The sequence below is a fragment of the Oncorhynchus kisutch genome, linkage group LG2 (genome assembly GCF_002021735.2).
Source record: "Oncorhynchus kisutch isolate 150728-3 linkage group LG2, Okis_V2, whole genome shotgun sequence".
NCBI classification, from domain to species: Eukaryota; Metazoa; Chordata; class Actinopteri; order Salmoniformes; family Salmonidae; genus Oncorhynchus; species Oncorhynchus kisutch.
The window spans coordinates 49698197-49725876 of NC_034175.2; the positions used below are offsets into that span (position 1 = coordinate 49698197).

General features: G+C 42.5%; 1 protein-coding gene across 1 annotated transcript in view; it reads right to left on the reverse strand.

Annotated features, from left to right (window-relative positions):
* Window positions 1-303: 303 nt before the first annotated feature.
* The window catches only part of LOC109867867 (inactive phospholipase C-like protein 1), a 129664-nt gene continuing 102287 nt past the window's right edge, over window positions 304-27680 (reverse strand). The window contains exons 4-10 of the mRNA XM_031796552.1: window positions 27222-27509; window positions 20057-21736; window positions 12422-12784; window positions 3850-4053; window positions 2671-2746; window positions 1997-2106; window positions 304-1636 (exon numbers count right to left, since the gene is read on the reverse strand). Of these exons, the coding sequence (XP_031652412.1) occupies window positions 1409-1636; window positions 1997-2106; window positions 2671-2746; window positions 3850-4053; window positions 12422-12784; window positions 20057-21736; window positions 27222-27509 (2949 nt within the window). The 3' untranslated portion in view covers window positions 304-1408. The remainder of the gene's footprint in view (window positions 1637-1996; window positions 2107-2670; window positions 2747-3849; window positions 4054-12421; window positions 12785-20056; window positions 21737-27221; window positions 27510-27680) is intronic.

A 27680-nucleotide genomic window follows, 5' to 3' on the forward strand; every position in this document is an offset into this window, starting at 1 on the left:
TTGCACACCAATATCTCTACCTGTACATGACCATCTGATAATTCATCACTCCAGTGTTAATCTGCAAAATTGTAATTATTCGCCTACCTCCTCATGCCTTTTGCACACATTGTATATAGACTCCCCCTTTGTTTTCTACTGTGTTATTGACTTGTTAATTGTTTACTCCATGTGTAACTCTGTGTTGCTGTCTGTTCACACTGCTATGCTTTATCTCGGCCAGGTCGCAGTTGCAAATGAGAACTTGTTCTCAACTAGCCTACCTGGTTAAATAAAGGTGAAAAAAATATATAAAAAATAAATAAATAAATAAAAATCCACGTCTTCGGCGCCCGGGGAGCAGTTGTTGTGGGGGTTAACTGCCTTGCTCAAGGGCAGAACGGCAGATTTTTTCCATCTTGTCAGCTCAGAAATTAAATTAGAACAAGCAACCTTTTGATTAGTGCCCCAACGCTCTAACCACTAGGTGACCTGCTGCCCAACTAATCAATGAAGCCTTTTAAACACAATCAAATAATCAATCAATCACACCCAACAGGTCCTCTTATTTCAGGTTCTCTTCAGGTTGTCTTCCAGACCTTACTGTGATGTTGTGATACTGTGACACTGTTAGCCCCTAGCCATCTGACACCTGTGGATGGTCTCAGGTAGGACATAGTAGCCTGAAGCAGGGTTAAGCCATGTCATGTAAAACTACCAACACATCTGCCTCCTCCCATCTTCTCAGGAAAGGACACCTGGTGGGGTCTCTCAGGGAAGATGAGAGGGGTACGCAAGACAGGCTAGACATTCAAAACACTCCATGTACCGAGGGTTCTGGGTGAAGGAGTTAAAGAGGGGTAAGGAAGGAGAGAGGGGCTGGGTGTAACAGTAGCTGTGTCGGTGGGACACTGGGAGGGTCACCTGTCACTCAACCCCCTGTGGTATCCATGGTGAGACGGGCCCTCAAGGCATCAACAGCGTGACATCACATCCTCCCGAGGGATCAATTAGGTGGGTTCAGAAGGACAGAGACTCTTCACTCGTCCTCTCCACAGCAAAGGTTTCTTACCGGAGAGCAACGTGTTTTCACAATCACAACTCCCTTTTTAGGGAGAAAAAACATTGAAGTAAATTGTAGGAGCGTTATATTCAAGTGTCCGACTTAAATAAGCACAAATGTATTTCCACTGATGAACACAAAGTAAGCCGTCAAATTACTGCAACGATTCTTCACTAGTCTTACTACTCTGGATAAAGGTATAGGCTCTGGGCTCTACTCTAGACCATTCCAACTCTGCTCTCTTACGCCATCTCTCTCTCTCCCCACCCTCCCTTTCTCTGACAGTTTGGGATTTGAAGGGTTGTCACCATCTCATCCACTCGATCCCTCTATCCCCCTTCCCTCTCTCTGGTAGGTTGGGGGGTGTCATATTCGTCCATTGCCATGGGTATTCACCCTCCTCTCCTGGGTGCTTCCTCTCCTCTCCTGGGAGTTGCCCCTCCTGCTGTGGGAGGTGTAGAAGAGATCAGAGGGACCAAAAGAGGTGCAGGAGGAGGTCGTGGAGGTGAGGCCACAGGCTTCACAGGCCAGGGCCAACTGTCTCAGACCATCCAGAGAGTCTACCTTGGCACTGCGCAGGAGATCACACTGACCCTGTTGAGAGAGAGAGAGAGAGAGAGAGAGAGAGAGAGAGAGAGAGAGAGACAGAGCAAGAGAGAGAGACAGAGACAGAGACAGAGACAGAGAGACAGAGAGAGAGACACACACACAGAGAGAGACACACACAGAGAGAGACACACACAGAGAGAGAGACACACACAGAGAGAGACAGAGAGAGAGAGAGAGACACACACACACAGAGAGAGAGAGAACGCGTAAAACTGTTTCCAAGACAATTTTATTTTGTCTCCAAGACAATTTCCCCCTTGGTGACAATAATGTTTATTGTATCGAGTTTATTGTATCACGTGTGTGTGTGTGTGTGTGTGTGTGTGTGTGTGTGTGTGTGCGTACCTTCAGTACAGTAATATTCCAGGTGAAACTCTCCAGGGCTTTACTCTGCTTGTGTCCCTTCAGCCCCTCCTTCTCTCCCAGCCTGGGCAGCTCCTCGTGGAACTCCATTCCTGAGAAGACAAGACAGGAGACAGAGATCCAGTTCAACTGATAGTTAGAGCTGTGGCTAAGGCAGACAACAGGCAACAGGAAGCAGGAAGCAGAGCCATGCGACAGTAAGCTGACCAATGTCATGGTCACCATGTTGGAAAAACTGCAATCATAAAACTTAATTCAATTAAATCTCATTGTATTTAGTTTTCTTTCTCCAGCCCCAGTATGTCCGGCGATTTCTCTCCTCATAAGGTAAATTATAGGCTCACTGTGTTTACTGAAGTCTGGACTAGGTTTATGTGTATTGGTATGGTAAATGAAAACCATTGATTTTCCTCTCCCCATTTCTCCTATATAGCACTTCCAGTTCATCTCTCTCTCTTGGGGACTGTGGCGTACAGTATAAATAACATCACAAGACGGAGCTCTGCAATCACACTTCAGTAGACCACTTGATCTCTAAAAAGTTAGTTATTAGTTTGATATTCGTTCCAGACATTATTTACCCCTTTCCTCCCAGACAAATATTTGATATTCCTCCTTTCCCTCCCTCCCTCTGTCCATCCATCCTCTCCTCTCACCTTCTCTCTGCACCTGGGCCATCCTCTCCTGCACAGCATCTGCATTCTCGATCAGCTGCTTCTTGGCCGAGATCATCTGGAAGAGAGACAAAGACAGACACTGGATGAGCCTCTGGACAGACAGACAGATACAGATCAACAGACCAACCAATAGAAAGATGGAAATAAAGATTGTCATACACACAGAAACGTACACACATAGATAGTGGCCTTAAATGGTGGCAGGTATATTCTGTACAGTACGGGAGGTTGGTGGCACCTTAATTGGGGAGGAGGGGCTTGTGGTAATGGCTGGAGCGGAATGAGTGGAATGGTATCAAATACATCAAACACATCATTTGATGCCATTCCGTTCGCTCCATTCCAGCCATTATTATGAGCCGACCTCCCCTCAGCACCCTCCACTGGTGTAAAGACACACAAGTTCTACAATACAAATGAATGAAAAATGTATGGGAAAAAAACTGAAAATGTTTTTCTGAAAGAGCAGCACACTGTGTTATTTACAGACTAATGTCCTTCCTGACTCTAACTCTGACCCTGCTGTCCACTACCTCAGGGTTAGATGAGATGGAGGAATGGAGGGATGGGGGAAAGGCAGAGATGGAAGGGAAGAAGAGAGCGTGATGACTAAGGCCACGTGTGATGGTGGTTTGAGGGTGTGATGTAGACATTGGAGGGGCTACAGTCTGGGTCTCAGGCCAACTGTCTGTGTGTCACACTGACCTGCTGGGCTAGCTTGGCCCTAGATACGCATACATACAGAGAGCGAGGCTGACAAACATCTAACATACACAGAGCACACTGAACAAATATGCTGCCACAGAAATAGCTCTTCCTCTTTGTCCCTCTCCCTTTTCACCCTCCCTCTCTCTTGTTCTCTGGTTGGTTGTGGTGTGTGAGGGGGAGTAATGAGAGATAGAGTGCAGGTGGGTAAGAGGCATCCTGATTTAATACTGGTAGAGACAGAGTGGGAAGAAACACAGCTGGAGAGTAAAACGGTATTTGTGCATGTGTGCCTCTCTCTCCCTACTTCTGTGTAAGCATGTATGCCCGAAGACAAAGGTGTGTGAATGAACACATGCCTATAGCTTCAAGTGTCTTAATTACTCTCCCTCTCTACATATATGTACTCCAATAATATTATAATATTGATATATATCTCTCTCTCCCTCCTACCGTATCATAGTGATTCAGTAGTTTGCGCGTGACCTCGGTGATGCTGCCCAGGGCCTCCAGGTGGGGGTAGCCATCCCTCAGGGTCATGCTGGCCCCCGGGGGCCCTTCTGGGGTCTGCAACCGTGTGGCCAGGCTCTGGATGCACTGCTTCAGCTTTGCCACCGGGGGGAGTCCACACTGCTCTTTGAAACTCACACTTGCACTCTGGATGGAACAGGACACAGAGCAAAAGAGAGAGAGAGAGTGAAAGAGAGAGAGATGCAGTGTATTATAGGTATATTATGGTCAGGTCCACGTGACCTGAAAAACATCTGACCCTGATGAAATCACAACGTCAGATGAGGCTTAAACTCACACCTAGATAATGTCAAGCACAGATTAAAACAGAACATGTCCTTCTCCTATTGTCTGTGAGTACGTCAGGGAAATCTCTGGTCAGGTTCAGGTCAATCTAAATCAAGTAAGGCACTTGGGTGAACCCCTTATTACTTGAACTGAACCCCTAAAACCTGTGCTAGGGTCACGGAGGAGAATAGACATTAAAGCATCCATGCTAGACATCTACTGTACTAGCTAATGTGTTTGGGAGGGAGGGAATATAGTGGGATCTGTCAGAGGTCTCCACTGAGATCAGACACACTGCCAAAACACTGAAGCCATTTTCCACCTGGCAGCACCGCAACTGGACCAGCAGTCACATTGGTGATTACCATAGCATAGCCCTCCTGAGGACAGAATGGGTTGGGTGTGAGGGGGGCGGGGGGCTTTGTGTGTGTGTGTGGGCGGGCGGGCAGGGAGACAAATTATGAATAATAACAGACTGTGGCAGATGAGAATACAGCTGGACACATGGCAGAGAGAGACAGAGAGAGAGACAGACAGAGAGAGACAGAGAGAGAGTGTGTATATGTGGAGATAAGCTGGTCCGTGCTGTAACCAGGTCTATGCCTTCTCTCTCTCCTCTGTTATTTATAGACTAACGTGTAATCCTCCTCAACCTACTCCCTCTCTCTTTCCTTCTTTCTCTCTATCCACCTCTCTCCCCTCTCTTTCATTACTCTCACTCCCTCTCTCTCTCTCTGTCCCTCACAAAGTTCACGTCACCCCACAGGGAACTCACAGGTAGTGTCTTATTTCAGCGCAGTCATGCAATCTATTCTAGCCCAAATCACACTCCTCCAAAACTCCTGCATAACAGACCATATTTCAACACTGGCTAAACATAACACAACAGCACATCGCCACTATCTGTTCAGGCAGGAAAATGTATTCAAATGTGTTTGTTACTTTTCAATATTTAGCTTTTTGTGTAAGAGCTGTTTGAAAATAATGGTTGGAAATTCAGCCTGTTCAGGTGGGATGGTTTTTGGCTCAGATCATGACATCACAATCGGATTATTCTGACCAATAAACCAGTCATATTTTATTTGCATATGTATCCTCTTACTTTAAAGGGGGAAGCGGGGTAGGCTCTAGAGCAGGGCCGACAAAACTGGGGCCCTTGGGCGCCGTTTGGCCCGTCAGGACCACTAGGGGCCCCCTAAAGATATATATATATTTTTAGGAAGTGTCACGCCCTGACCATAGAGAGCCTTTGTATTCTCTAGTTTGGTTAGGTCGGGATGTGACTAGGGTGGGTGACCTAGTGTGTATATTTCAATGTTGGCCTGGTATGGTTCCCAATCAGAGGCAGCTGTTTATCGTTGTCTCTGATTGGGGATCATATTTAGGCAGCCATTTCCCCACTGTGTTTTGTGGGATATGGTTTTTGTGTTGTTGCCTGTGAGCACTCCGGAACGTCACGTTTCGTTTGTTTATTGTTTTTTGTGCGGTTCACTTCAAATAAAAATGTCGAACCGATTTCACGCTGCGCTTTGTTCCGAATGTTATTACGATGATCGTGACAGGAAGTCAGTCAGGGTCTCAACTTACTGTTGACTGTTAAGTTACAGTCGTCTAGCCAGCTATCTAAACCTTATAGTAATCATGGCCGAATTACTGACCAGGCACTCAAGGCCCGTGCCCAGGGGCCCTGACCTCCAGGTGACCCACATTGATTTTGTTAGTCACTCTCACTCAGATATCGTATTAACATGGCATAAGTCATGGCAAAATGTGTAGAATTGCAGGAAATTAGCATTAAAATTGCAAAATTGCCTCTTCATCTCATGGCAAAATGAGTAGAATAGCATGAAATTAGTTTTAAAGCTGCCCATTTTTCTCTCCTCTGCCAAGAGGGGGGCCACTAAAATGTTTTGCCCATGAGGTGGGGGGGGGGGGGGGGGGGGGGGGGGGCAACCAAAATGCAAGAAGGGTCCCTGCACATATTCATGTAATAAGCCTTATGAATATAGAAACTTGGTTGCAGTTTCTATGCTACAATGGTCAAATTTGAAATGCATATTTAATACTGGTAATCATAGGTGTCAAGTAATATGGCTATGATTTGATTAATGTTTGAAGTGTAATTTCATGATTACTTTAAAAAAAGCTATTGTTTCAAGACCCTAAAAAGCTATTGTTGACCTATATTTCTAAATAAATAATGTAAACCCTTCAGAATATGTTTTGGCCGACCAAAACCAAAAGTTTAAGCATCCCTGCTCTAGACGATCCTATCCGCCAATCAGGGCTGTGTATGTAAATATATTTGAATGTGTATGGATACACCCACACGATCAGACTGAGCATTTCAAAAGGAGGCTCAGGGAAATAAATGCTCAAAAAATACATGTGGTGTTATTTTCATGAAATAAACACACACAGTGATTTATTATACATACAGTGATGATGTCAAAATTGTACTAAAAAGACTGCATGGGGGCTTTAAATATATTTGGTTATCTTGGGTTATCTATACAGTACATTACAACACTGTCTGATATTTTTCAATTGACCTCAGTTCTGAAATATTGCTTTTCTCTGCATGGCTTTAAAAGGAACAGACAAGTGGTAAATCCATAAGGGAACGTGAGCAAGTCCATACTACATGGAGAAGAGTAACTTCTTCGCAACACAGCAAGTGCGTGAGGAAGAGGTGCCAAGATGGCGGCTTGAACAGACCCTTTTTTACCGAGCTCCGTACCAAACCTCAGAAAGATTGTGAAAAAAAATAGTTTACAGTCATTACTATTACTGTTTGTATTTGTTCAAGATATAAGACCTTTCCTGTGACTGGAATGATAATTGGATCATTTATTTCATCATGTCCAAGCAAAGTCGTGACAAAAAAAGAAAGGAAGAAGTTAGCGGTTCTATTGCTAATCAACAAGAGAGAAACGTGCTTATAGACAACTGCCATAACTACACTTGTCCAATGGATAATATCATGCTTTCGAATGCTGTTGAAGATGACGAATTCCCCTCTTTACAGGTTACTCCGTGCAAACCTCCACCCTCCAAAAAACCCAACATGAACTCTGACATCGTGGCTACCCTCTCCTTACTCATCAACTCCAGGTGTGACGCCATTGAGAAAATGGTAGGCGCCAACACCATGGTTATCGAAGGCTTGAAAAAGACTGTGGAGATTGCATGTGGTGAAATCAAGGATGTGAAAACGAGAGTGGCAAAAGTTGAAAAAAGTGTGGAAAAGAATAACAATGTCTACCATAGACGTCTCACTGATCTGGAACAATACACAAGAAGATGGAACCTGAGACTCTACGGCTTGCCAGAGGTGGAGAATGAAGATGGAACCTGAGACTCTACGGCTTGCCAGAGGTGGAGAATGAAGATGGAACCTGAGACTCTACGGCTTGCCAGAGGTGGAGAATGAAGATGGAACCTGAGACTCTATGGCTTGCCAGAGGTGGAGAATGAAGATGGAACCTGAGACTCTACGGCTTGCCAGAGGTGGAGAATGAAGATGTGCGAGGAGAGGCTATCCGTATCTGCCAAGAAGTTATGCCTGCAGAGAAGAACAAAGTTGGTGATACCATCGACGTTGTGCATCGCCTCGGCAAGAAGCAACAGCAAAACGATTCAAGAACGAGGGGTATCATCATCCTCTTCACTGCCAGATTCTACTTGGATGCTGTCTGGAAAGCTGCTAGGAAGAACGCCTTCCTTCAGAGCCATGGTATGCGTTTCGCCGATCATCTCAGCCCGGAGGACATAGAAAGAAGGAACAAGTTGTGGCCAACGATCAAGATAGCACGAAATGAGGGAAAGGCTGCTTACTTCGTCGGAGGACGAGGCTTTATCAACGGTTCAGAAATCCATATTCCTCCCTAGAATCTCACCAGAAGGAACAGATTGATGGTTTCAGCCATGGTATTCTAATTTTCCTTATGCTGTTTACCTAACAACTGACTATTTTTCGGAATACTCAGGTATTTCAATTTATTAGTTTGTTCTTGTATGACCAGAAGACCTATTTTGTTTACAAACCTCCGAAGAAGATTGAAAGCTGTATTTATTTTGTATGTATACAGTAACTAAGGTACTGTTTTAAAGGGCATACAGGTCTGCTCTGACTTTACACGGTTATTGTTCTATTTAGTTATTAATACTTATTTCCAAGTGAAAAAGGTCTTAGGAACGTTTATATGTAAAACATTTTTTATTAAAAAAATTTATGATCAGTTTTCATATGCACTTAAAATAGTAGGTACCCTTTTATTTAAATTATTATTTTCTATTTTATTTCTCAGAATAGTTCCTGATTACACTAAAGAGGGTTTTTAGTCTCTCTTACCAGAACCCTTGGTTTGGTCTTGAACATAATTTTCAGTTGAGTTGAATTTAAAAGCCAGATAACGTCTAGCTCAAAGTTTATGGAATAAGCTATTTTCACTTTAAATTGACTTAAATGGTGCAGATCTGGGTTCCTTATCGTTTAGGTTCACTGCTCCTATGTTTTGTCTATAGTTTCTCTTAATGCTAGGTGGTTACGAAACAATGTGAAGCGCAAGGCCTTATTTTGATTTTTTTCAAGAGTCTCACTCAATTTTGGCTAATGCCAACTCCTGGAGGTCACAGTGGGGCAACGATATTTGGCTTTCCCATGGATCTGAACGCTCCGCTGGTGTCACTACAATGAAAAAAACCTTTGGTGGTAATATTCTACACTCGGAATGTGACCCCTTTGGTCACTTTATTTGTCTTGTGATCAGTTACAATGACATTACACTCATTACTGTATACTTCTATGTGTACAACACCAAACATGAGAATGATGAGTTGCTTTAATCTATAGAAACATACAGTATACTTCATTGGTCTAAATTTCCCAATTCGTTATTATTGATAGGAGGGGACTTTAACATTACAATAGATAATTCAACTGATAGATGGCCCCCAGGTAGGCCAACCAATCAGAATTTGGATTTAATACTTTTTATGGAAAAGTTTGATCTTACTGATATATGGAGAGGTTTCCGGCCGACAGATCATTCACTTGGAGTAACAAAACAGGTTCCAGACAATCCAGAATATATTTGTGGCTTATATCCAAATGTATTGATAGTGAGTGTGTTACTACAAATATTTGTACTACTCCCCTCACAGACCATAGGCCCATTTACATAGATATCAAAATATTTACCCCTGATACTAACCTTGGTAGAGCATCCTACTGGAAGCTAAATATTTCATTATTAAATAATGATATAGTTCAATTTGAGGTTAAAGATCTGCTCTCACACTTTTGGGAAAGGGCTTGTGAAGAAAAATCTTATTGCAAGAACTGGGAGCTCTTTAAATGTGAGGTGTCCAAATACCTTAGAAAATATGGTAGTAATATTGCTAAGACCAGAAGAGCTGAGGAGGAAAATGTGATCTTTAAGATAACTTCCCTTTCTCAGAGGTCCCCAGCCGGCCTCTCTGGGGAAGGAGAAGATGGAACTAATTGAGTTACAAAATAAACGGAATAAAATATATAGATTAAAAGCAGAAGGAGCCTTCATTAGATCTGGAAAAAATGGATTGAGGAGGGAGAACAGAATTCATCCTATTTCTTTAGACTTGAGAAATTTCACTCTAAAAATAACACTATCCATAAGTTAAACATTGATGGTGTTATTACAGATGACCAAAAATTAATCGCTAAATACGGTAGCAATTTTTACAGAAAATTGTATAGCTCTACGTACTGTCAGGAATCCACAGATATGTTTTTTAACTCACTGAATAATGTTCACTCTATCAGTGATATAGAATCTAAACAGTGTGATGAACCCATCAAAATCGAAGAGATTATAGAGTCTATCAAACATCTAAAGAACAATAAATCCCCAGGTGCTGATGGAATTACATCAAAATTTGACTAATTATTTTCTGAACAAGTAGCTCCCTTCCTATTTGAAGTCTTTTTTAGAGAGTATTAAAAACAATGTTCTCCCTCCTACAATGAGTCAGGGGTTAATAACACTGATACCTAAGCCTAAAAAAGAAGTGCTGCTCATCGACAACTGGCGTCCAATTTGTCTTCTTAATAATGACTATTACTACTTGCAAAAATAATTAAATAAGTACTGGATGCAATCATTGATGAAACACAGTCTGGCTTCATGAGGAACAGACATATTTCTAACAATGTCAGACTAGTATTAGACATACTGGACTACTCAGACCTAATAACTGAGGATGGCTTCATATTATTTATATTTATAAAGCATTTGACACAGTAGAGCATCAGTTTCTCTTCCACTCCCTTGAGAGACTTGGCTTTGGGGATTTCTTTCTGTAAGGCTATTAAGACTCTCTATGCAAATGGTAAAAGCTTTATCAAATTGAAATATGGCACCTCAACTAGATTTGAGTTAAAGAGGGGAATTAGGCAAGGTTGTCCTATCTCTCCATACCTGTTTTTATTAATCACCAAACTTCTTGCAAATTCTTTAAACAATAGTCCTGTACAAGGTATTTCCATAGCTGGTAAATAAATTATTATAAGCCAGCTGGCTGAGGATACTACACTTTTTCTGAAAGACGATCGATCAATGTGATACAATCCTTTTCCAAAGCATCTGGTCTATATCTTAACATTAATAAATGTGAACTCATAGCTGTCAAAGATTGTGTGACACCTTCATATTATGGTATTGCAGTAAAAGAAGAACTTACATATTTAGGCATAACCACTACAAAGGATCAGAAGTCTAGAGGCTTACTAAATGTTGACCCTCTTATTAAAAAAAACAGAAGAAGCTAAATCAATGGCTACAGAGGGCCTTATCTTTAAAAGGAAGAGTCCTAATAACCAAGGCTGAAGGCATATCTAGACTAACATATGGTGCTCTATCTTCATATCTGGACAGTAAAATAAGCAAGGAGATAGACCAGATGCTTTTCAACTTTCTGTGGAGAAACCGTACCCATTACATTAGGAAAACTGTTGTAATGACCACTTATGAGAATGGTGGGTTGAATTTTCAGGACTTTACTACCTTAAATAATACTTTTAAGATCAATTGGATAAAACAATCCTAAGAAGACCCACTTCTATCTGGAATTTTATTCCTCATCATGTCTTCTCTACTTTTGGTGGCCTTAACTTCATGTTGTTTTGCAATTATAATATTGACAAAGTTCCAGTGAAACTTTCTGCTTTTCTTGTCATGGTCCTTAATTTATAAACACAATTTTTCTCCACACAGATATTATATATGGAATAATCGGGATATATTGTATACAAATACTTCTTTGTTTTTAGAATATTTGTTCCAAGATAATATCCTATTGGTGAGCCAACTGGTAAATGCAGAGGGTCTTTTACTCAGTTATAAGACTCTCAGAGCCTACCTTCTATTGACCCTGTTAACTCATCAGTAGGAAAGATTTGTTTCTCTTTTGATCCATTCAACAACAGAGCGATATGAACCTTGTTTCAGCAGGATGTTGTATCTATACCTTGTGTCATGCCTTATTGGAATGGATTTATTGATAATATCTGTTGGAAAAAAGTTTGGATGTTGCCACACACATACCTACTTGTTAACAAAATTAAGGAAGTTTCCATTAAAATTATTCATAAATATTATCCTGCCAACCACTATATGAAAAAGTTTAAGGAAAACATCAACTCAAATTGCTCCTTTTGTAGTAACCACCCAGAAACAGTGTTGCATCTTTTTTGACATTGTATTCATGTAAGAAAACTGTGGCAAGACATCAGTAGATTTATAATTGTGTACACTATTGTGGAGAGATGTACTGCTTGGATTCTTTACCTATGATAGGAATCAGCTGAAACATTTTTATGTAATTCATTTCATTATTCTTTTGGCCAAATTTCATATTCATAAATGTAAATTTACAAACAAAAACCCACATTTTCTTACCCTACAAAAAGAAATTGAACTGTATTTTAAGACAATTAAGTCAATTAACAAAAAAGCTGTTAGAATTATAAGCGTATGTATGTCCCCAGCCCCGCACCTAGCTTAATTGTCCACTGTATATAATCTATATATACTTGTGTTCCCTCATGTACTCTCTGTATTGATTTGTTGTTAATAAAAATAAAAATTTTTTTTTTTAAAGAAACACCAAGTGCGTGAGAAACACCCAGGTATGAGTAACACCCTCCAATCACCCTCTGACCTCTAACTCCTGACCCTCCTCTCACCTGTGCGTCCTCCCGCAGGTCTGTGGCCTCTCTGAGATGGGTGTTAGCGGGACGGAACGTATCATCCAGAGCTTTAATACCCGTGTTCCGTAGGGTCACGTACTCTCGCCCCCGCCACACCCCTCTCCGTACAGACAGACCCCTCCTCTGGGCCTTGCCCCCCCCTCGTCGGTTGGTCACGGCAACATGGACGAACAGGCTAGCGTGGGGCAAGGGGTCTCCCTCCAGACCTAGCAGGGGCACGTTGCGGTAGCCCGGCTGAAGGCACTCGAAGGCCACGCTGTACTGGCCAATGAAGTCGTCTCCAATGTAGTCGTCGTCCAATACCACGAAGCGGAGGAGCGCCAACTCTGGCATTTTCACCTGGGAAGGACAGACAACAACCAATCATGAGCCAAGGTGCAGTGACAGACAAAATCACAGGAATGTTACCGAATGTTGTACACAGACACAACTCTTGCTTGTTTTAGAACACTGAGTATGGTTACTTCACACAATAATACGATTATTGCGGATAATCAGATTAATATTATAGTTTGTTTAAAACATTTACATGCTTTGCATGAACGAACAATTTCCCTACTAATCCTGTTTACATGGACACATCTGAAATCAGGCTACCTGATGGGACTTAAATAAATATAGAAAATCAGCAATCAAAATAAACATTCTACCACAGAAACCATGTTATTTTTGCGAAGCCTATTTGATTCTGAGTTTGGACATATAAAGTTTGTATATGAAAACTATTTCCATGCATACTTTCAGTTTTTCCGAACTCAATTGACTTGCGTTTCTGATGCTGGCACATGCGCAGATCAAATACACCGCTGGAGCTCTGATGAAGCTGTTTTACAGGTCCTAATCATTCTAAAGATTGGTTAGAAAACCAGGTGCTTTAATCAGCGTACGCTTACTTCAATTTTGACCTTATGCTGAATAAGGAAAGCAGAGTAAGGTGTTAACATGACTATTGCCACATTCAGTTTAACATTGGGTTGTTATTGTGCGTGTAAACATACTCCCTGATATGTTTTATTGGTTTTCTAGTCATCTCCCTTTAGTTTATTCTGGGAAAAAACTTTTGTATAAAGGACAATGATTTCAACTAGAAATAACAATATCAGTTTTAATTAAATAAAATGTTTTAAAACAATAATAAGACAGTTTTAACTAACAAAAGTTGTGCTTCTCCTCTAACGTTCCAATAGGATCTAACAGCATCACCAAGATAACCCGACATAGATTGTGAGAAAAAAATGAAAACCTGCATAATTTATCTAACTTTTATTTAACAAGGTTAGGTAAGTCATGGAGAACAGCTCTGGAACAACTCTGGTGAGTCAAGATGTTTATAAACAGATATTATCATACTGAGACATTAACATTTAATCATAGTGGTGGACGTACATTCATATAATATACACCCCATATGTTCATCACAGGGCACATAATATTATAATAATATTGTCCATGACACACAAAAGTATCACACATAGACACATATATATATATATACAGTTTACGTCGGAAGTTTACATACACCTTAGCCAAATACATTTAAACTCTGTTTCACAATTCCTGACATTTAATCAGAGTAAAAATTCCTTATCTTAGTTAGGATCTTAGTTTGGATCACCACATTATTTTCAGAATGTGAAATGTCAGAATAATAGTAGAGATTTATTTCAGCTTTTGTTTCTTTCATCATCACATTCCCAGTGGGTCAGAAGTTTACATACACTCAATTAGTATTTGGTAGTATTGACTTTAAATTGTTCAACTTGGGTCAAACGTTTCTGGTAGTCAAGCTTCCCACAATAAGTTGGGTGAATTTTGGCCCATTCCTCCTGACAGAGCTGGTGTAACTGAGTCGGGTAGTAGGCCTCCTTGATCGCACACACTTTTTCAGTTCTGAGGTCAAGGCTTTGTGATGGCTTTGTGATGGTCACTCCAATACTTTGACTTTGTTGTCCTGAAGCCATTTTGCCACAACTTTGGAAGTATGCCTGGGGTCATTGTCCATTTGGAAGACCCATTTGCGAGCAAGCTTTAACTTCCTGACTGATGTCTTGAGATGTTGCTTCAATATATCCACATAATTTTCCTCCCTCGTGATGCCATCTATTTTGTGAAGTGCACCAGACCCTCCTGCAGCAAAGCACCCCCACAACATAATGCTGCCACCCCCATGCTTCATGGTTGGGATGGTGTTCTTCGGCTTGCAAGCCTCCCCCTTTTTCCACCAAACATAACGATGGTCATTATGGCCAAAGAGTTCTATTTTTGTTTCATCAGACCAGAGGACATTTCTTCAAAAAGTACGATCTTTGTCCCCATGTGCAGTTGCAAACCTTAGCCTGGCTTTTTTATGGCGGTTTTAGAGCAGTGGCTTCTTCCTTGCTGAGCGGCCTTTCAGGTTATGTCAATATAGGACTCGTTTTACTGTGGATAAAGATACTTTTGTTTCCTCCAGCATCTTCACAAGGTCCTTTGCTGTTGTTCTGGGATTGATTTGCACCTTTCGCACCAAAGTACGTTCATCTTCTGTGAACATACCAAAGTACGAGCTGTTTAAAGGTATAGTCAACTTAGTGTATGTAAACTTCTGACCCACTGGAATTGTGATACAGTGAAATAATTAGTCTGTAAACAATTGTTGGAAAAATGACTTATGTCATGCACAAAGTAGATGTCCTAACAGACTTGCCAAAACTATAGTTTGTTTGTCACTTTCTGACCCTAGTTCTTGTGTTATTTCTTTGTTTTAGTTGGTCAGGACGTGAGTTGGGTGGGTATTCTATGTTTTGTGTTTCTAGGTTGGGTTTCTTGTTTGGCCTGATTTGGTTCTCAATCAGAGGTAGGTGTTAGTCATTGTCTCTGATTGGGAACCATATTTAGGTAGCCTGTTTTCTGTTGGGGTTTGTGGGTGGTTATTTTCAGTCTTTGTGTGTCTGCACCAGATAGAACTGTTTCTGTTGGGGTTTGTGGGTGGTTATTTTCAGTCTTTGTGTGTCTGCACCAGATAGAACTGTTTCTGTTGGGGTTTGTGGGTGGTTATTTTCAGTCTTTGTGTGTCTGCACCAGATAGAACTGTTTCTGTTGGGGTTTGTGGGTGGTTATTTTCAGTCTTTGTGTGTCTGCACCAGAGAACTGTTTATGTTGGTTTGTGGGTGGTTATTTTCAGTCTTTGTGTGTCTGCACCAGATAGAACTGTTTCTGTTGGGGTTTGTGGGTGGTTATTTTCAGTCTTTGTGTGTCTGCACCAGAGAACTGTTTATGTTGGTTTGTGGGTGGTTATTTTCAGTCTTTGTGTGTCTGCACCAGATAGAACTGTTTCGGTTGTCACTTTGTTGTTTTGTGTTTTAGAAGTGTTCAGTTTTCCATTAAAAAAGATAAACACTAACCACGCTGCGCTCTGGTCCTCTCTATCTCCAGATGATAACCGTTACATTGTTAACAAGAAATTTGAGGAGTGGTTGAAAAACAAGTTTTAATGACTCCAACCTAAGTGTATGTAAACTTCCGACTTCAACTGTACATACATGCAAGCGTGCTCGAGCTCGTATATGTCCACACTGACACACACACAAACATATAGAATTGTTTATTCACATTGGGTGGCATCAGTACAAACAGTATTAATCAGACAAAATAAATATATTGGAATAAAACCCCATGCGCATGGTAAGGAATAAAATGAACTAAGACTATAAACACTCAAACACACAGTCGGAGGACTTTTGGCTGTGTAGGTTGTGTATATGTACATTGTGAAAGGAGACACAGAGTAGTTAATTATGAACGACACATAAACATCCAATAAAACGCACGCACCCACCTACGCAACCACCCACACACCCACCCACGGACCCACGCACGGACCCACGCATGCACCCACGCACGCACCCACGCACCCACCCACGCACGCACGGACCCACGCATGCACACACACACACACACACACACACACACACACACACACACACACACACACACACACACACGTAGGCTTACAAACACACACAAACTCAAGCTGGGCAGATGAAGATAGTGAGAAGATATCTGTAGAAACACACACAGTGGCCATCCATTGGTTTCTAGGCTTCCAGTATGATGAATGTGTTTGGTAGAAAGGCCAGAGGGTAGAGAAGAGGGTGGAGACTATCCATCTCAAACCACACTGTGTTTATACATATACCTAGCCCACTATGGTGTGTGTGTGTGTGTGCGTGCGTGTGTGTGTGTTCCTTCCTGTGCTCTGAGTTATAACCATATTAGGTCTTCAGGCTCTTAGTGACAGGAAGCAAACAATCTGAACCAGCTAAAGGCATTAATTCCCGAGGACGGCTGTATTAGTGTGCGTGTATTAGAATGTGTGTGTATGAGTGTTTTCTTTGACATGAATATCATTTTGAGATAAAATCCAAGTACAGGATACAGCGTAATGTACCAGTACAATCAAATGCTTACTTGCCAGCTCAACCCCAGTCTGTGGGTCTTCTTCCAGATGTATGTGCATGACTGAATTCTTTCACATTGGTTTCATTTTAATACATCTGTTATTTCCTGTACTTGAGTCTTTGAGTTGAAGACTGTGTGCAGTATGTTGTGAACATGCTCCTCCCTCCATCCCCCACATGGTACTGCCCACATGTTGACTACCTATAAACAGAACTGTGTGGGGAGAGGAAATGGATTCTAGACCGGGGGGAGATTGTAGATTATAGACAGGGTGAAGGTTTGCACTCAAAGACCCCTGAGTCTGTGCTAGTCTAGATTTTAATGTTTTAGCATGGAGCACTATCCATCTAATAGGGCTGCAGTTAATGGATGAAGAACTAGAGAACATGTCAGTCGAAGTGAGCACAGGCAGAAGTTTAGGCAGCCGAAGGCTCTGAGTGGGTGACAGAGAGAGACCCAGAGGGTGAACTGTGTGTGAGAGAGAGAGAAAGAAAGAAAGAGAGAGAAAGAGGGTGAATTGTGTGTGAGAGAGAGAAAGAGGGTGAATTGTGTGTGTGTGTGAGAGAGAGAGAGAGAGAGAGAGAGAGAGAGAGAGAGAGAGAGAATTGTGTGTGTGAGAGAGAGAGAATTGTGTGTGAGAGAAAGAGAAAGAGAGAGAGAAAGAAAGAGAGAGAGAGTGAGAAAGAGAGAGAGAGAGAGAGAGAGAGAGAGAGAAAGAAAGAGAGAGAGAGAGAAAGAGAGAGAGAGAGGGGGGGGGGTGTATGTGAACTTTAGGCTCTACTCTTACTCATAACTAAGTCCACTCAGGTAGATAGAACCCTCCATCACTGCTACACACACACAAACAAGCACACAGGCATTCATACACATACATACACGCACGCACACACACATGCAAGCACAAACACATGCAAGCACACACACATGCAAGCACACACACATGCAAGCACACACACGTAGCCTGCATCCTATCATGACTCTCTGCTGTGGTGGAGTGTGGACAAGGGGTGGGAAATGGGGCATCATGCTTCATGAATGAAGAGGTCAGTCTGAACAGCCTCATCCCAAAATGGTGTTTCCAAAAACGGCCCCATGTGTCTCTGCCTAGTTTCCCTCAGCAATCTACACACAATACCCAATAATGAGAAAGTGAAAACAGGCTTTTAGAATTTTTTGCAAATGTATTAAAAATAGAAAATAAATATTCAGCCCCTTTGCTATGAGACTCAAAATTGAGCTCAGGTGCATCCTGTTTCCATTGATAATCCTTGAGATGTTTCTTCAGCTTGATTGGAGTCCACTTGAGGTAAATTCAATTGATTGGACATGATTTGGGAAGGCACACACACGCACCTAAGGTCCCACAGTTGACAGTGCATGTCAAGCGCTCAGGACCTCAGACTAGGGCGAAAGTTCACCTTCCAACAGGACAACAACCCTAAGCACACAGCCAAGACAACACCAGTGGCTTCTGGACAAGTCTCTGAATGTCATTGAGTGGCCCAGCCAGAGCCCAGACTTGAACCCGATCGAACATCTCTGGAGAGACCTGAAAATAGCTGTGCAGCAACACTCCCCATTCAACCTGACTGAGCTTGAGAGGATCCGCAGAGAAGAAGGGGAGAAACTCCCCAAATACAGGTGTGCCAAGCTTGTAGCGTCATACCTAAGAAGACTCAATGCTGTAATCGCTGCCAAAGGTTCTTCAACAAAGTACTGAGTAAAGGGTCTGAATACTTATGTGAATGTGATATTTCAGTTTTTTGTTTTTAATAAATTACAAACATTTAAAAAAAACTCATTTTGATTTGTCATTATGGGGTATTGTGTGTAGATTGATGAGGGGAGGGAAAAACTATTTAATACGTTTTTGAACAAGGTTTTAACGTAACAAAATGTGGAAAAAGTCAAGGGGTCTGAATACTTTCCGAAGGCACTGTATCTACCCGTACATGGTCAGAATAATCTGTGTGTGTAAACGAACTGAAATTCAGAGAAGAGAGGACATTTTGCCTGTCCTCACTTGTAAAAAGGCTATTTTAGGCTTAGGGGTTAGGTTTATAGGGTTTGGGTTAAGGTTAGAATTAGGATTAAGGGTTAGTGGTGAGGGTTAGGAGTTAAGGGTTAGGGGTTAGGGGTTATGGTTAGGTTTAGGGAAAATATAATTTTGAATGGGAATCAATTGTTGGTTCCCAAAAAGTCCTCACAATTATAGTAAGACATAACTGTGTGGGTGGGTGTGTGTTTGTGTGTGTGGAGTCACGCCACATTACCCTCTAGTCCCCCACCAAGCCTTAGGTTACAGGCCACAGGACTAATGAGCAAAACAGAGCTCAACCACTGGCTTTAGTTTCTTTCTTACTTGTAAAAAAATATATACGAAACATTGTAGTTAATGTTTTCTTATCAGTCTTTGGTACAGTATGTTCATTTGAGACTGTAATTCTCCTAACATGAGACAGTGGATAGAAGAAAGAAGTATTGCTATACTCTGCACTACCAACTAGCCTAGCACGCCACACCACTGGTCAACAGCACCAAGGCAACTCTCCAACTGTTCCCTCTCCGTTCCCATGTTTCACATCATGTTTTATAAGCCCTGGCCATCTGTCGTCATAACTAAATCTTCCACAACGGCTCAGGGGAATCACAATGGCTCTGTCTGTCTGTCTCTATGGGAATGAATACTGTAGTTAACTGTCCTTGGGAGCTGGAAAGACTCTATACAAATAGTTCTTATTGTTGAGTATCCTTATGAAACTGATGTTTTCGTCATTATTATCAGTACAGGGACAAACATAGACCATATTCTGTCTAGACTTAGCAAGCAAAACCGGTTGGAATGACTCTCAGTTTCTGATTGTAATGATGTCCTTTCAGCGAGTTTTTACCTCCTGTTATGCCATTAGATGTTTACGTGTATGAACACTCAGCTTGTGGGGCGACCGTGCCCTTAGTCTGAGGTTATGTTGATGAACCGTGCTGTACTTTCACATGTATCTGTAGGTTCCACATGTTAATCCCATGTGAAACTCTGTGTTGTTGTTTTTGTCGCACTGCTTTGCTTTATCTTGGCCAGGTCTCAGTTGTAAATGAGAACTTGTTCTCAACTGGCCTACCTGGTTAAATAAAGGTGAAATATAAAATAAGAATAAATGACTGAACTCTTACCTGATACTCAAAGGTCTCATCAAACAGTGGGCCATCCTGGTTCTGTGCGGCGGTCCGGGTCCGTTGCTCAGCGCAGTCCGCTGGTACCCCATGTAGCTCCAGAACCACGTAGGGATCTATAACCTCTCCTTTGGCCCCAGCGCCCTGCGGCTTGGGCAGGTTGTGGGCGCTGATCACCTTCACCCTGAGGGTCTGAGGTGGCACGCCGGGCACACACCCCTGGGTCACGGCACTGAAGTAGGACACCTCATCTCTCATGACCCCCGGGCGCAGCACGAAGCCACAGCCCCCGTTCTGGATGAAGCGTCCCCTGTGGAGGTCCAGCATGGCCCCGGGGGTCTGCTGGTTGAGAGCCACCAGCTGGACCCCGCCCTTCCAGTACCCCTGGGGGTTGGGGTTGGAGGAGTCCAGGCGGACGGAGCTGGGCCGGACACGGGTCAGGGTACGCTTGGTGAAGCCTACTAGGTCCTCTGGGCTCTCACTGGCCAGCCGGCCCGCTTCTCCTTCCCCCAGGGAGCACAGAGTCCAATAGGCTGAATCAGGGAGTAAGGGCGTGCCCGGCGTTGAGGGGGTGCTGGGTGGGGAGTGCTGCTGTCCTTGTTTCCTTATTTCTCGGTGGTTGTAGAAGCTACGGCTTCCAGTTCTTGCCACGCTCACCAGATCTGAGAGCTCGCGTTGGAGGCGGAGTCTCCTGGGCTGAGGGGGCGGGGGTACCACTAAAACCACACCCAGTTCCTCCTCTCCGGGGATGGTCATTCGCCGGCCAGCCAAGGGTCCGCCTCCCCCTATCTCCTCATCCTCCTCTGATACCTCTCCCTCGGATCCCTCCTCTTCTGGGGGTAGCTTCTTCCCCACCAGCAGCACCCGGCCCTTCAGCTGCTCAGGGGAGGGCAGGGTGGTGGCTCGCCCCACCGGGCTGACCGGCAGGGCCTCAGGGGTGTAGAGACGTGTAGAGAACACCTTCCTCAGGTGCTGGGCCAAGGTACGCTGCTGGGAGGGGGAACAGCGCTGGCACAGGTAGAGCAGAAGCGGGTAGGGCGAGGTCAGGAAGGCGTACTTATTCACCACCTCCAGAGCACTGCGGATGGTGACCGGGGCGTGATGGTGATGGTGGTGGTGGCGGTGGGCATCAGGACCATAGTCTACCCCCAGGAGAGGCTCCCCCTCTGGGCCGTCTGTCACCCCCAGTTCCAGGCAACGACACCCGGCCTGAAGAGCCCTGGTCAAACCCCCTAGATCAGCCCTCCCATGGACCTGGTCATCCAGGAGATAGGACCGATAGGAAGTACTGATGTAGTAGTGGGACAGGGGCAGGCTCATATCCTGACACACTCCCTGGTGCTCCACGTCAAAGAGCTGGCACTCTGGAGACTGCAGGTAACGGGCGAAGCCATCAAGCCCCAGCAAGCCTCTCTCTCGGCCTGGTCTGGAGGGCTCAAAGCGTAGGACCAGCTCCAAACAACCCTCAGCTGTGGCCAGAGACAGGCCCTGCTCCGTCTCCAGAAAGAGACGAAGGTCCTGGGCGTCCAGACACTCGCGATCCTTAGAGAGCTGGACCAATAGGAAATAGACATCTGGGCGCGTGCAGAGTTCGCAGAAGGCCTCCTGGAACTCCTCGCGTGTTACGTGAGACGTCAGCTTCTCTTTGCTGCGCTGGATCTCCTTGAACCTCAGACGCACCTGGAGAGAAGTAGGGGAGAGGGAGAGGGAGGTGGAGAGGGAGGTGGAGAGGGAGGGAGGGAGGGAGGGAGGGAGGGAGGGAGGGAGGGAGGGAGGGAGGGAGGGAGGGAGGGAGGGAGGGAGGGAGGGAGGGAGGGAGGGAGGGAGGGAGGGAGGGAGGGAGGGAGGGAGGGAGGGAGGGACAGATTCAAAGGGAGCAGGGGATAGATGAGAAGAGCAGGTTTAGAAAGGGCAGTCAGATTTTAATACTCCACAGAATGGATGAATTATTGAGCTACAATATTCAATAATATCTAATGACTGAAAAAGACGGGAAGTCAATCCCATCCGTTCCAATCAATGCATGGGATCAAATGTGAGGTGAATTAATTGTTATAATATTTTATTGCTCATTATTTTTCAAAACATTAACTGAATTTAATTTCAGGTAATTTCCATCTTGGAACAGATATGAAAGTCACCCTGGTTATATGGCTTAGCATACTACTCTACCTCGTGACCCTGGCCTACCCTTTCATGCATGCCAAACTGACTGCAGGAAAGTCTAGACACCTACACACACACACACAAAAAACACACACACACACACACACACACACACACACACACACACACACACACACACACACACACACACACACACACACACACACACACACACACACACACACACACACACACACACAGGCAGCTGTACTGGCTTCACAGCATGCTTCACAACCTGGGCCTGAGCGTTGATTCAAACAGATTATCTATGGAGCCATGTGCACTCACACACATACCTCTGCCTGGCTTTATTTAGGTCTGTGTATTTCCAGCTGCTATCTGACTCCATCTCCGCCTCCTCTCCTGCTTTCGTACTGTTTGTCCGGAGAATATCCCAAAATATATTCACCCATCCTTGCAAAAATGACCAGTGGCATGTATCAGCTTACTTTAATGTTAGGTCGATAGCAGTCCTTGAGATTTATTGTCTATACAGTACATTCAGAAAGTACATTTTGTTACAGCCTGAACTTAAAATTGATTAAATTAAGATTGTTTTGTCACTGGCCTACACACAATACCACATAATGTCAAAAGTGGAAGAGTGTATTTTGAAATTTTTCAAATTTAAGCAAATATTAAATGAAATGTCTTGAGTTATTCAACCACTTTGTTATGGCAATACTAAATACGTTTTTGAGTAAAAATGAGCTTGCATGGACTCATTCTGTGTGCAATAATAGTGTTTAACATGATTTTTGTATGACTACCTCATCTCTGTACCCCACACATACAATTATTTGTAAAGTCCCTCTATCAAGCAGTGTATTTTAAACACAGATTCAACCACAAAGACCAGGGAGGTTTTCCCAATTCCTCACAAAGAAGGGCACCTATTGGTGAGTTAAAAAATCAATGAATAATTTTTTTTAAAAGCACACATTGAATATCCCGCTGAAGTTATTAGTTACACTTTGGATGATGTGTCAATACACCCAGTCACTACAAAGATACAGGAGTCCTTCCTAATTCAGTTGCTGGAGAGGAAGAAAACCGCTCAAGGATTTCATGAGGCCAATGGGGACTTTAAAACAGTTACAGAGTTTAGTGGCTGTGATATGAGAAAACTGAGGATGGATCAACAACATTGTAGTTACTCCACAATACGAACATAATTGATAGAGTGAAAATAAGGAAGCCTGTACAGAATAAAAATATAACATGCATCCTGTTTGCAACAAGTCATACTGCAACAAATGTTTTGTCCTGAATACAAAGTGTTATGTTTGGGGCAAATCCAATGCAACACATTACTGAGTACCACTCTTCATATGTTTGTCATGACGTTGGCCTGGGGGGTAGGTTTATGACAGTCATAAATACCTCTTCCCCCCTTTTGCCTCTCTCTACCCTACTGAGGTTACATTTGCAAAACCCTTGGTTAACATAGAGATTCTGGGAACGTCAGAAGATGGGGGGAAATGAACTATATTCTGGTAATCCGACCAATGGAACACATGCGGTGGTATTTAATGAATATGATGTCAGTTCGGTTGTCATCTGAGACATTCTCATCAATGATAAGATGACATAAACTCTACAGTGGAAAGTCTACACATCAGAGTTATCGGATTCACATGGTTGTTGTTCAATTTAAATGGTTGAATATGAAATTATTTGTGATGGGATGAAATGTGATTTTAGCTTCTAAAATGTGAGATGTGGGTTTTCATAAGATAGGGCTGAGCACTCAGTGGCCCGCCCACGTGAAGAGACAGAGGTTGTAAACTATGAAACACACCCCTTTTCTCCATTCCTATATAAAGCCTTGACGACAATAGAACTTCCTGTTCTGGGGATGTAGGACGACGGTCCTATGTCAGAATGGTTCAGATAATAACTAGAGAACGGAGCCAACATCAGCGTGAGCTTTGGTTGCGAATGTTATGAACTTTGAACTCTTATTCACTACAGAAGTGATATCTCCTAGCCGTTGAGTTAGCAACCGCAGCTGCAAACGCAGGTTAGGAAGGAACAGACAGAGTATCCCGTCTACCACACAACGACGTTACTACAGCGTATCCAATTGACCACCAGAGACATTCTTCAAAGGCCAAAGGACTCGGTTTGGCAACACGGCCTTCCATCTACCACCAGCCTACTGAAGAGCAGCTCAGAGTAAATATTTATTGCATTTTCCTCTTCCGAATTTAGAATGCATAAGATACTGTATTTACGATAGCACAGCTTCTTCCTTTTGCTCCTCAGTCTTCCCGCTCTTTCACTCAAACCCAGCCCCTTTTCTTTTGTGTAACAAGCTGTCATATCTGTTCTGCCCGCAAGGGACGTTTTACTTTATGACGTAATTTGTAATCAAGTTATGATTAATTGTGTGTATGTGTACGTCTGTGTGATTAGTTAGGTATTTAGTAAATAAATAATTAAACTCAATTTTGTATTGCTGATTCAACTTGTTAGCCAGGGTTCGTGCAAATAAAATAATTTACAACTTTCAGATGAGACTGAATTAAGATGACGATTGATATTGACTGCTATTGATGTAAAATATTACTAGGTCTTTAAGAGTTTATTCAGAAGATAACAGCTCTATAAATATTATTTTGTGGTGCCCGACTCTCTAGATAATTACATTTACATGATTAGCTCAATCAGGTGATATTAATTGCGGATAAATTATTTTATAGAATAGCATGTCATATCACTTAATCCGACATAGCCAAAGACACAACATGTTTATGCATAGTGGTGGCTGCATCATGTTATGGGTATGCTTGTAGTTGTTAAGTACAGGGGAGTTTTTCAGGATAGAAAATAAATGGAATGGAGCTAAGTACAGGCAAAATCCTAGAGGAAAACCTAGTTCAGTCTGCTTTCCACCAGACACTGGGAGATGAATTCACCTTTCAGCAGGACAATAACCCAAAAAACATGGACAAATCTCCACTGGAGTTGCTTACCAACAAGACAGTGAATGTTCCTGAGTTTTTACTTAAATCTACTTGAAAATCTATGACAAAACCTGAAAATGGTTGTCTAGCAATGATCAATAACCAATTTGACAGAATTGAAGAATTTATTTAATTTAATTGAAAATAATATTGGGCAAATGTTGTACAATCCAGGTGTGGAGAGCTCTTAGAGACTTACAGTACTCAGAAAGACTCTCAGCTGTAATCACTGCCAAAAGTGCCTCTACAAAATATTGACTCAGGGGTGTTAATACTTATGTAAATTACATATTTCTGTATTTCATTTACGATGAATTAGCAAAAATGTCCTAAAACAGGTTTTCACTTAGTCGTTATGGAGTGTTGTGTGTAGATGGGTGAGCAAATATTTAATTCAGGCTGTACTACAACAAAAATGTGGAATAAGTCAAGGGGTATGACTCCTCAGTGTTTCTCTCTGAGGTACATTGAGGCATTGTGTTCTACTCAGGGTTTTGTGTGGACTCCTACTGAGAGGTGTGATGGGTAGGAAGTAGAAACCACAGGTGTGACTACACTGCAAAATTCTCAATCTATCCACCCACCATGGTACTAAGTACAGTATGTAACACTTGCAAAGGTTAGATATATATATATATATAGATATATAGATATATAGTATATTATTTATACACTAGATATCCACCTACAGCCTGAAACATTTATACATTAGATATACAGCATGTTCATGTATACATTAGATATCCACCTACAGCATGTTCATGTATACACTAGATATCCACCTACAGCATGTTCATTTATACACTAGATATCCACCTACAGCATGTTCATTTATACACTAGATATCCACCTACAGCATGTTCATTTATACACTAGATATCCACCTACAGCATGTTCATTTATACACTAGATATCCACCTACAGCATGTTCATTTATACACTAGATATCCACCTACAGCATGTTCATTTATACACTAGATATCCACCTACAGCATGTTCATTTATACACTAGATATCCACCTACAGCATGTTCATTTATACACTAGATATCCACCTACAGCATGTTCATTTATACACTAGATATCCACCTACAGCATGTTCATTTATACACTAGATATCCACCTACAGCATGTTCATTTATACACTAGATATCCACCTACAGCATGTTCATTTATACACTAGATATCCACCTACAGCATGTTCATTTATACACTAGATATCCACCTACAGCATGTTCATTTATACACTAGATATCCACCTACAGCATGTTCATGTATACACTAGATATCCACCTACAGCATGTTCATTTATACACTAGATATCCACCTACAGCATGTTCATGTATACACTAGATATCCACCTACAGCATGTTCATTTATACACTAGATATCCACCTACAGCATGTTCATGTATACACTAGATATCCACCTACAGCATGTTCATGTATACACTAGATATCCACCTACAGCATGTTCATTTATACACTAGATATCCACCTACAGCATGTTCATGTATACACTAGATATCCACCTACAGCCTGTTCCATTTATACATTAGATATACACCTACAGCATGTTCATTTATACATTAGATATCCACCTACAGCCTGTTCCATTTATACATTAGATATACACCTACAGCATGTTCATTTAAACTTTAGATATAGCTATGAAGACAATCCTTTTTGTAATTACAGCTGTTATACTAACTGTTGCTATCATCATTATTAGGGTTGGGGGTAATTTAACAGAAAACAAAGTGCGATAATTAACTGAATTGGAGACGGAATTGACCTCAACTCTGATCATCTCTAGACCTTTCTACTTCCTCTAATGTTACTACCCGTCCTCTTACCTCAGCTTCCTTGATGCCATTACAGACCTGACAGATGGTTAGGCAGCTATGAAGACAATTGTGTTTTCTATTTCAAGCTAGACCATTGCTCTCTCTTTCTGGTGTAACTGTACACTCACATGGACACACACATACATACTGTACAAGCATGTACACATACACACACAGACACTCACCTTAGCCTCCTTGATGCCAGGACACAGCTTACAGATGGTTGCCACGGCCGTATCCTCTGCGACGATCCCATACCCGTCTTCATCCACCTCGGCAAACTCTGTGGCCAGCCATTCACTCCTCATCTTACTGCCGAGGCTACCCTCCCCTATGATGCTCCCTTCTCCCAGACCTCCTCCCCCGCCTGCCCCCCCTCCATGCCCGATGGCAGAGGGGTGGGACACCAGGTAACGGAGCCCTGTCACCCAGATGTTGGCCACGTCAGCTGAAAGAGCCACCAGGTCCAGAGACTGGGACATACAAATACACATCACATGAAATCTAAAAGTTTTCTCAAGTAAAACAATCAAATTAAAAACATTTGGAAAAATTAGATAAAAGAGATGAATAAAGTAATATAATTAAAAACACAAAGGCTGTCTATGATGATTTAAAAAACCTCAGTGTTATCTGCCTTTGCC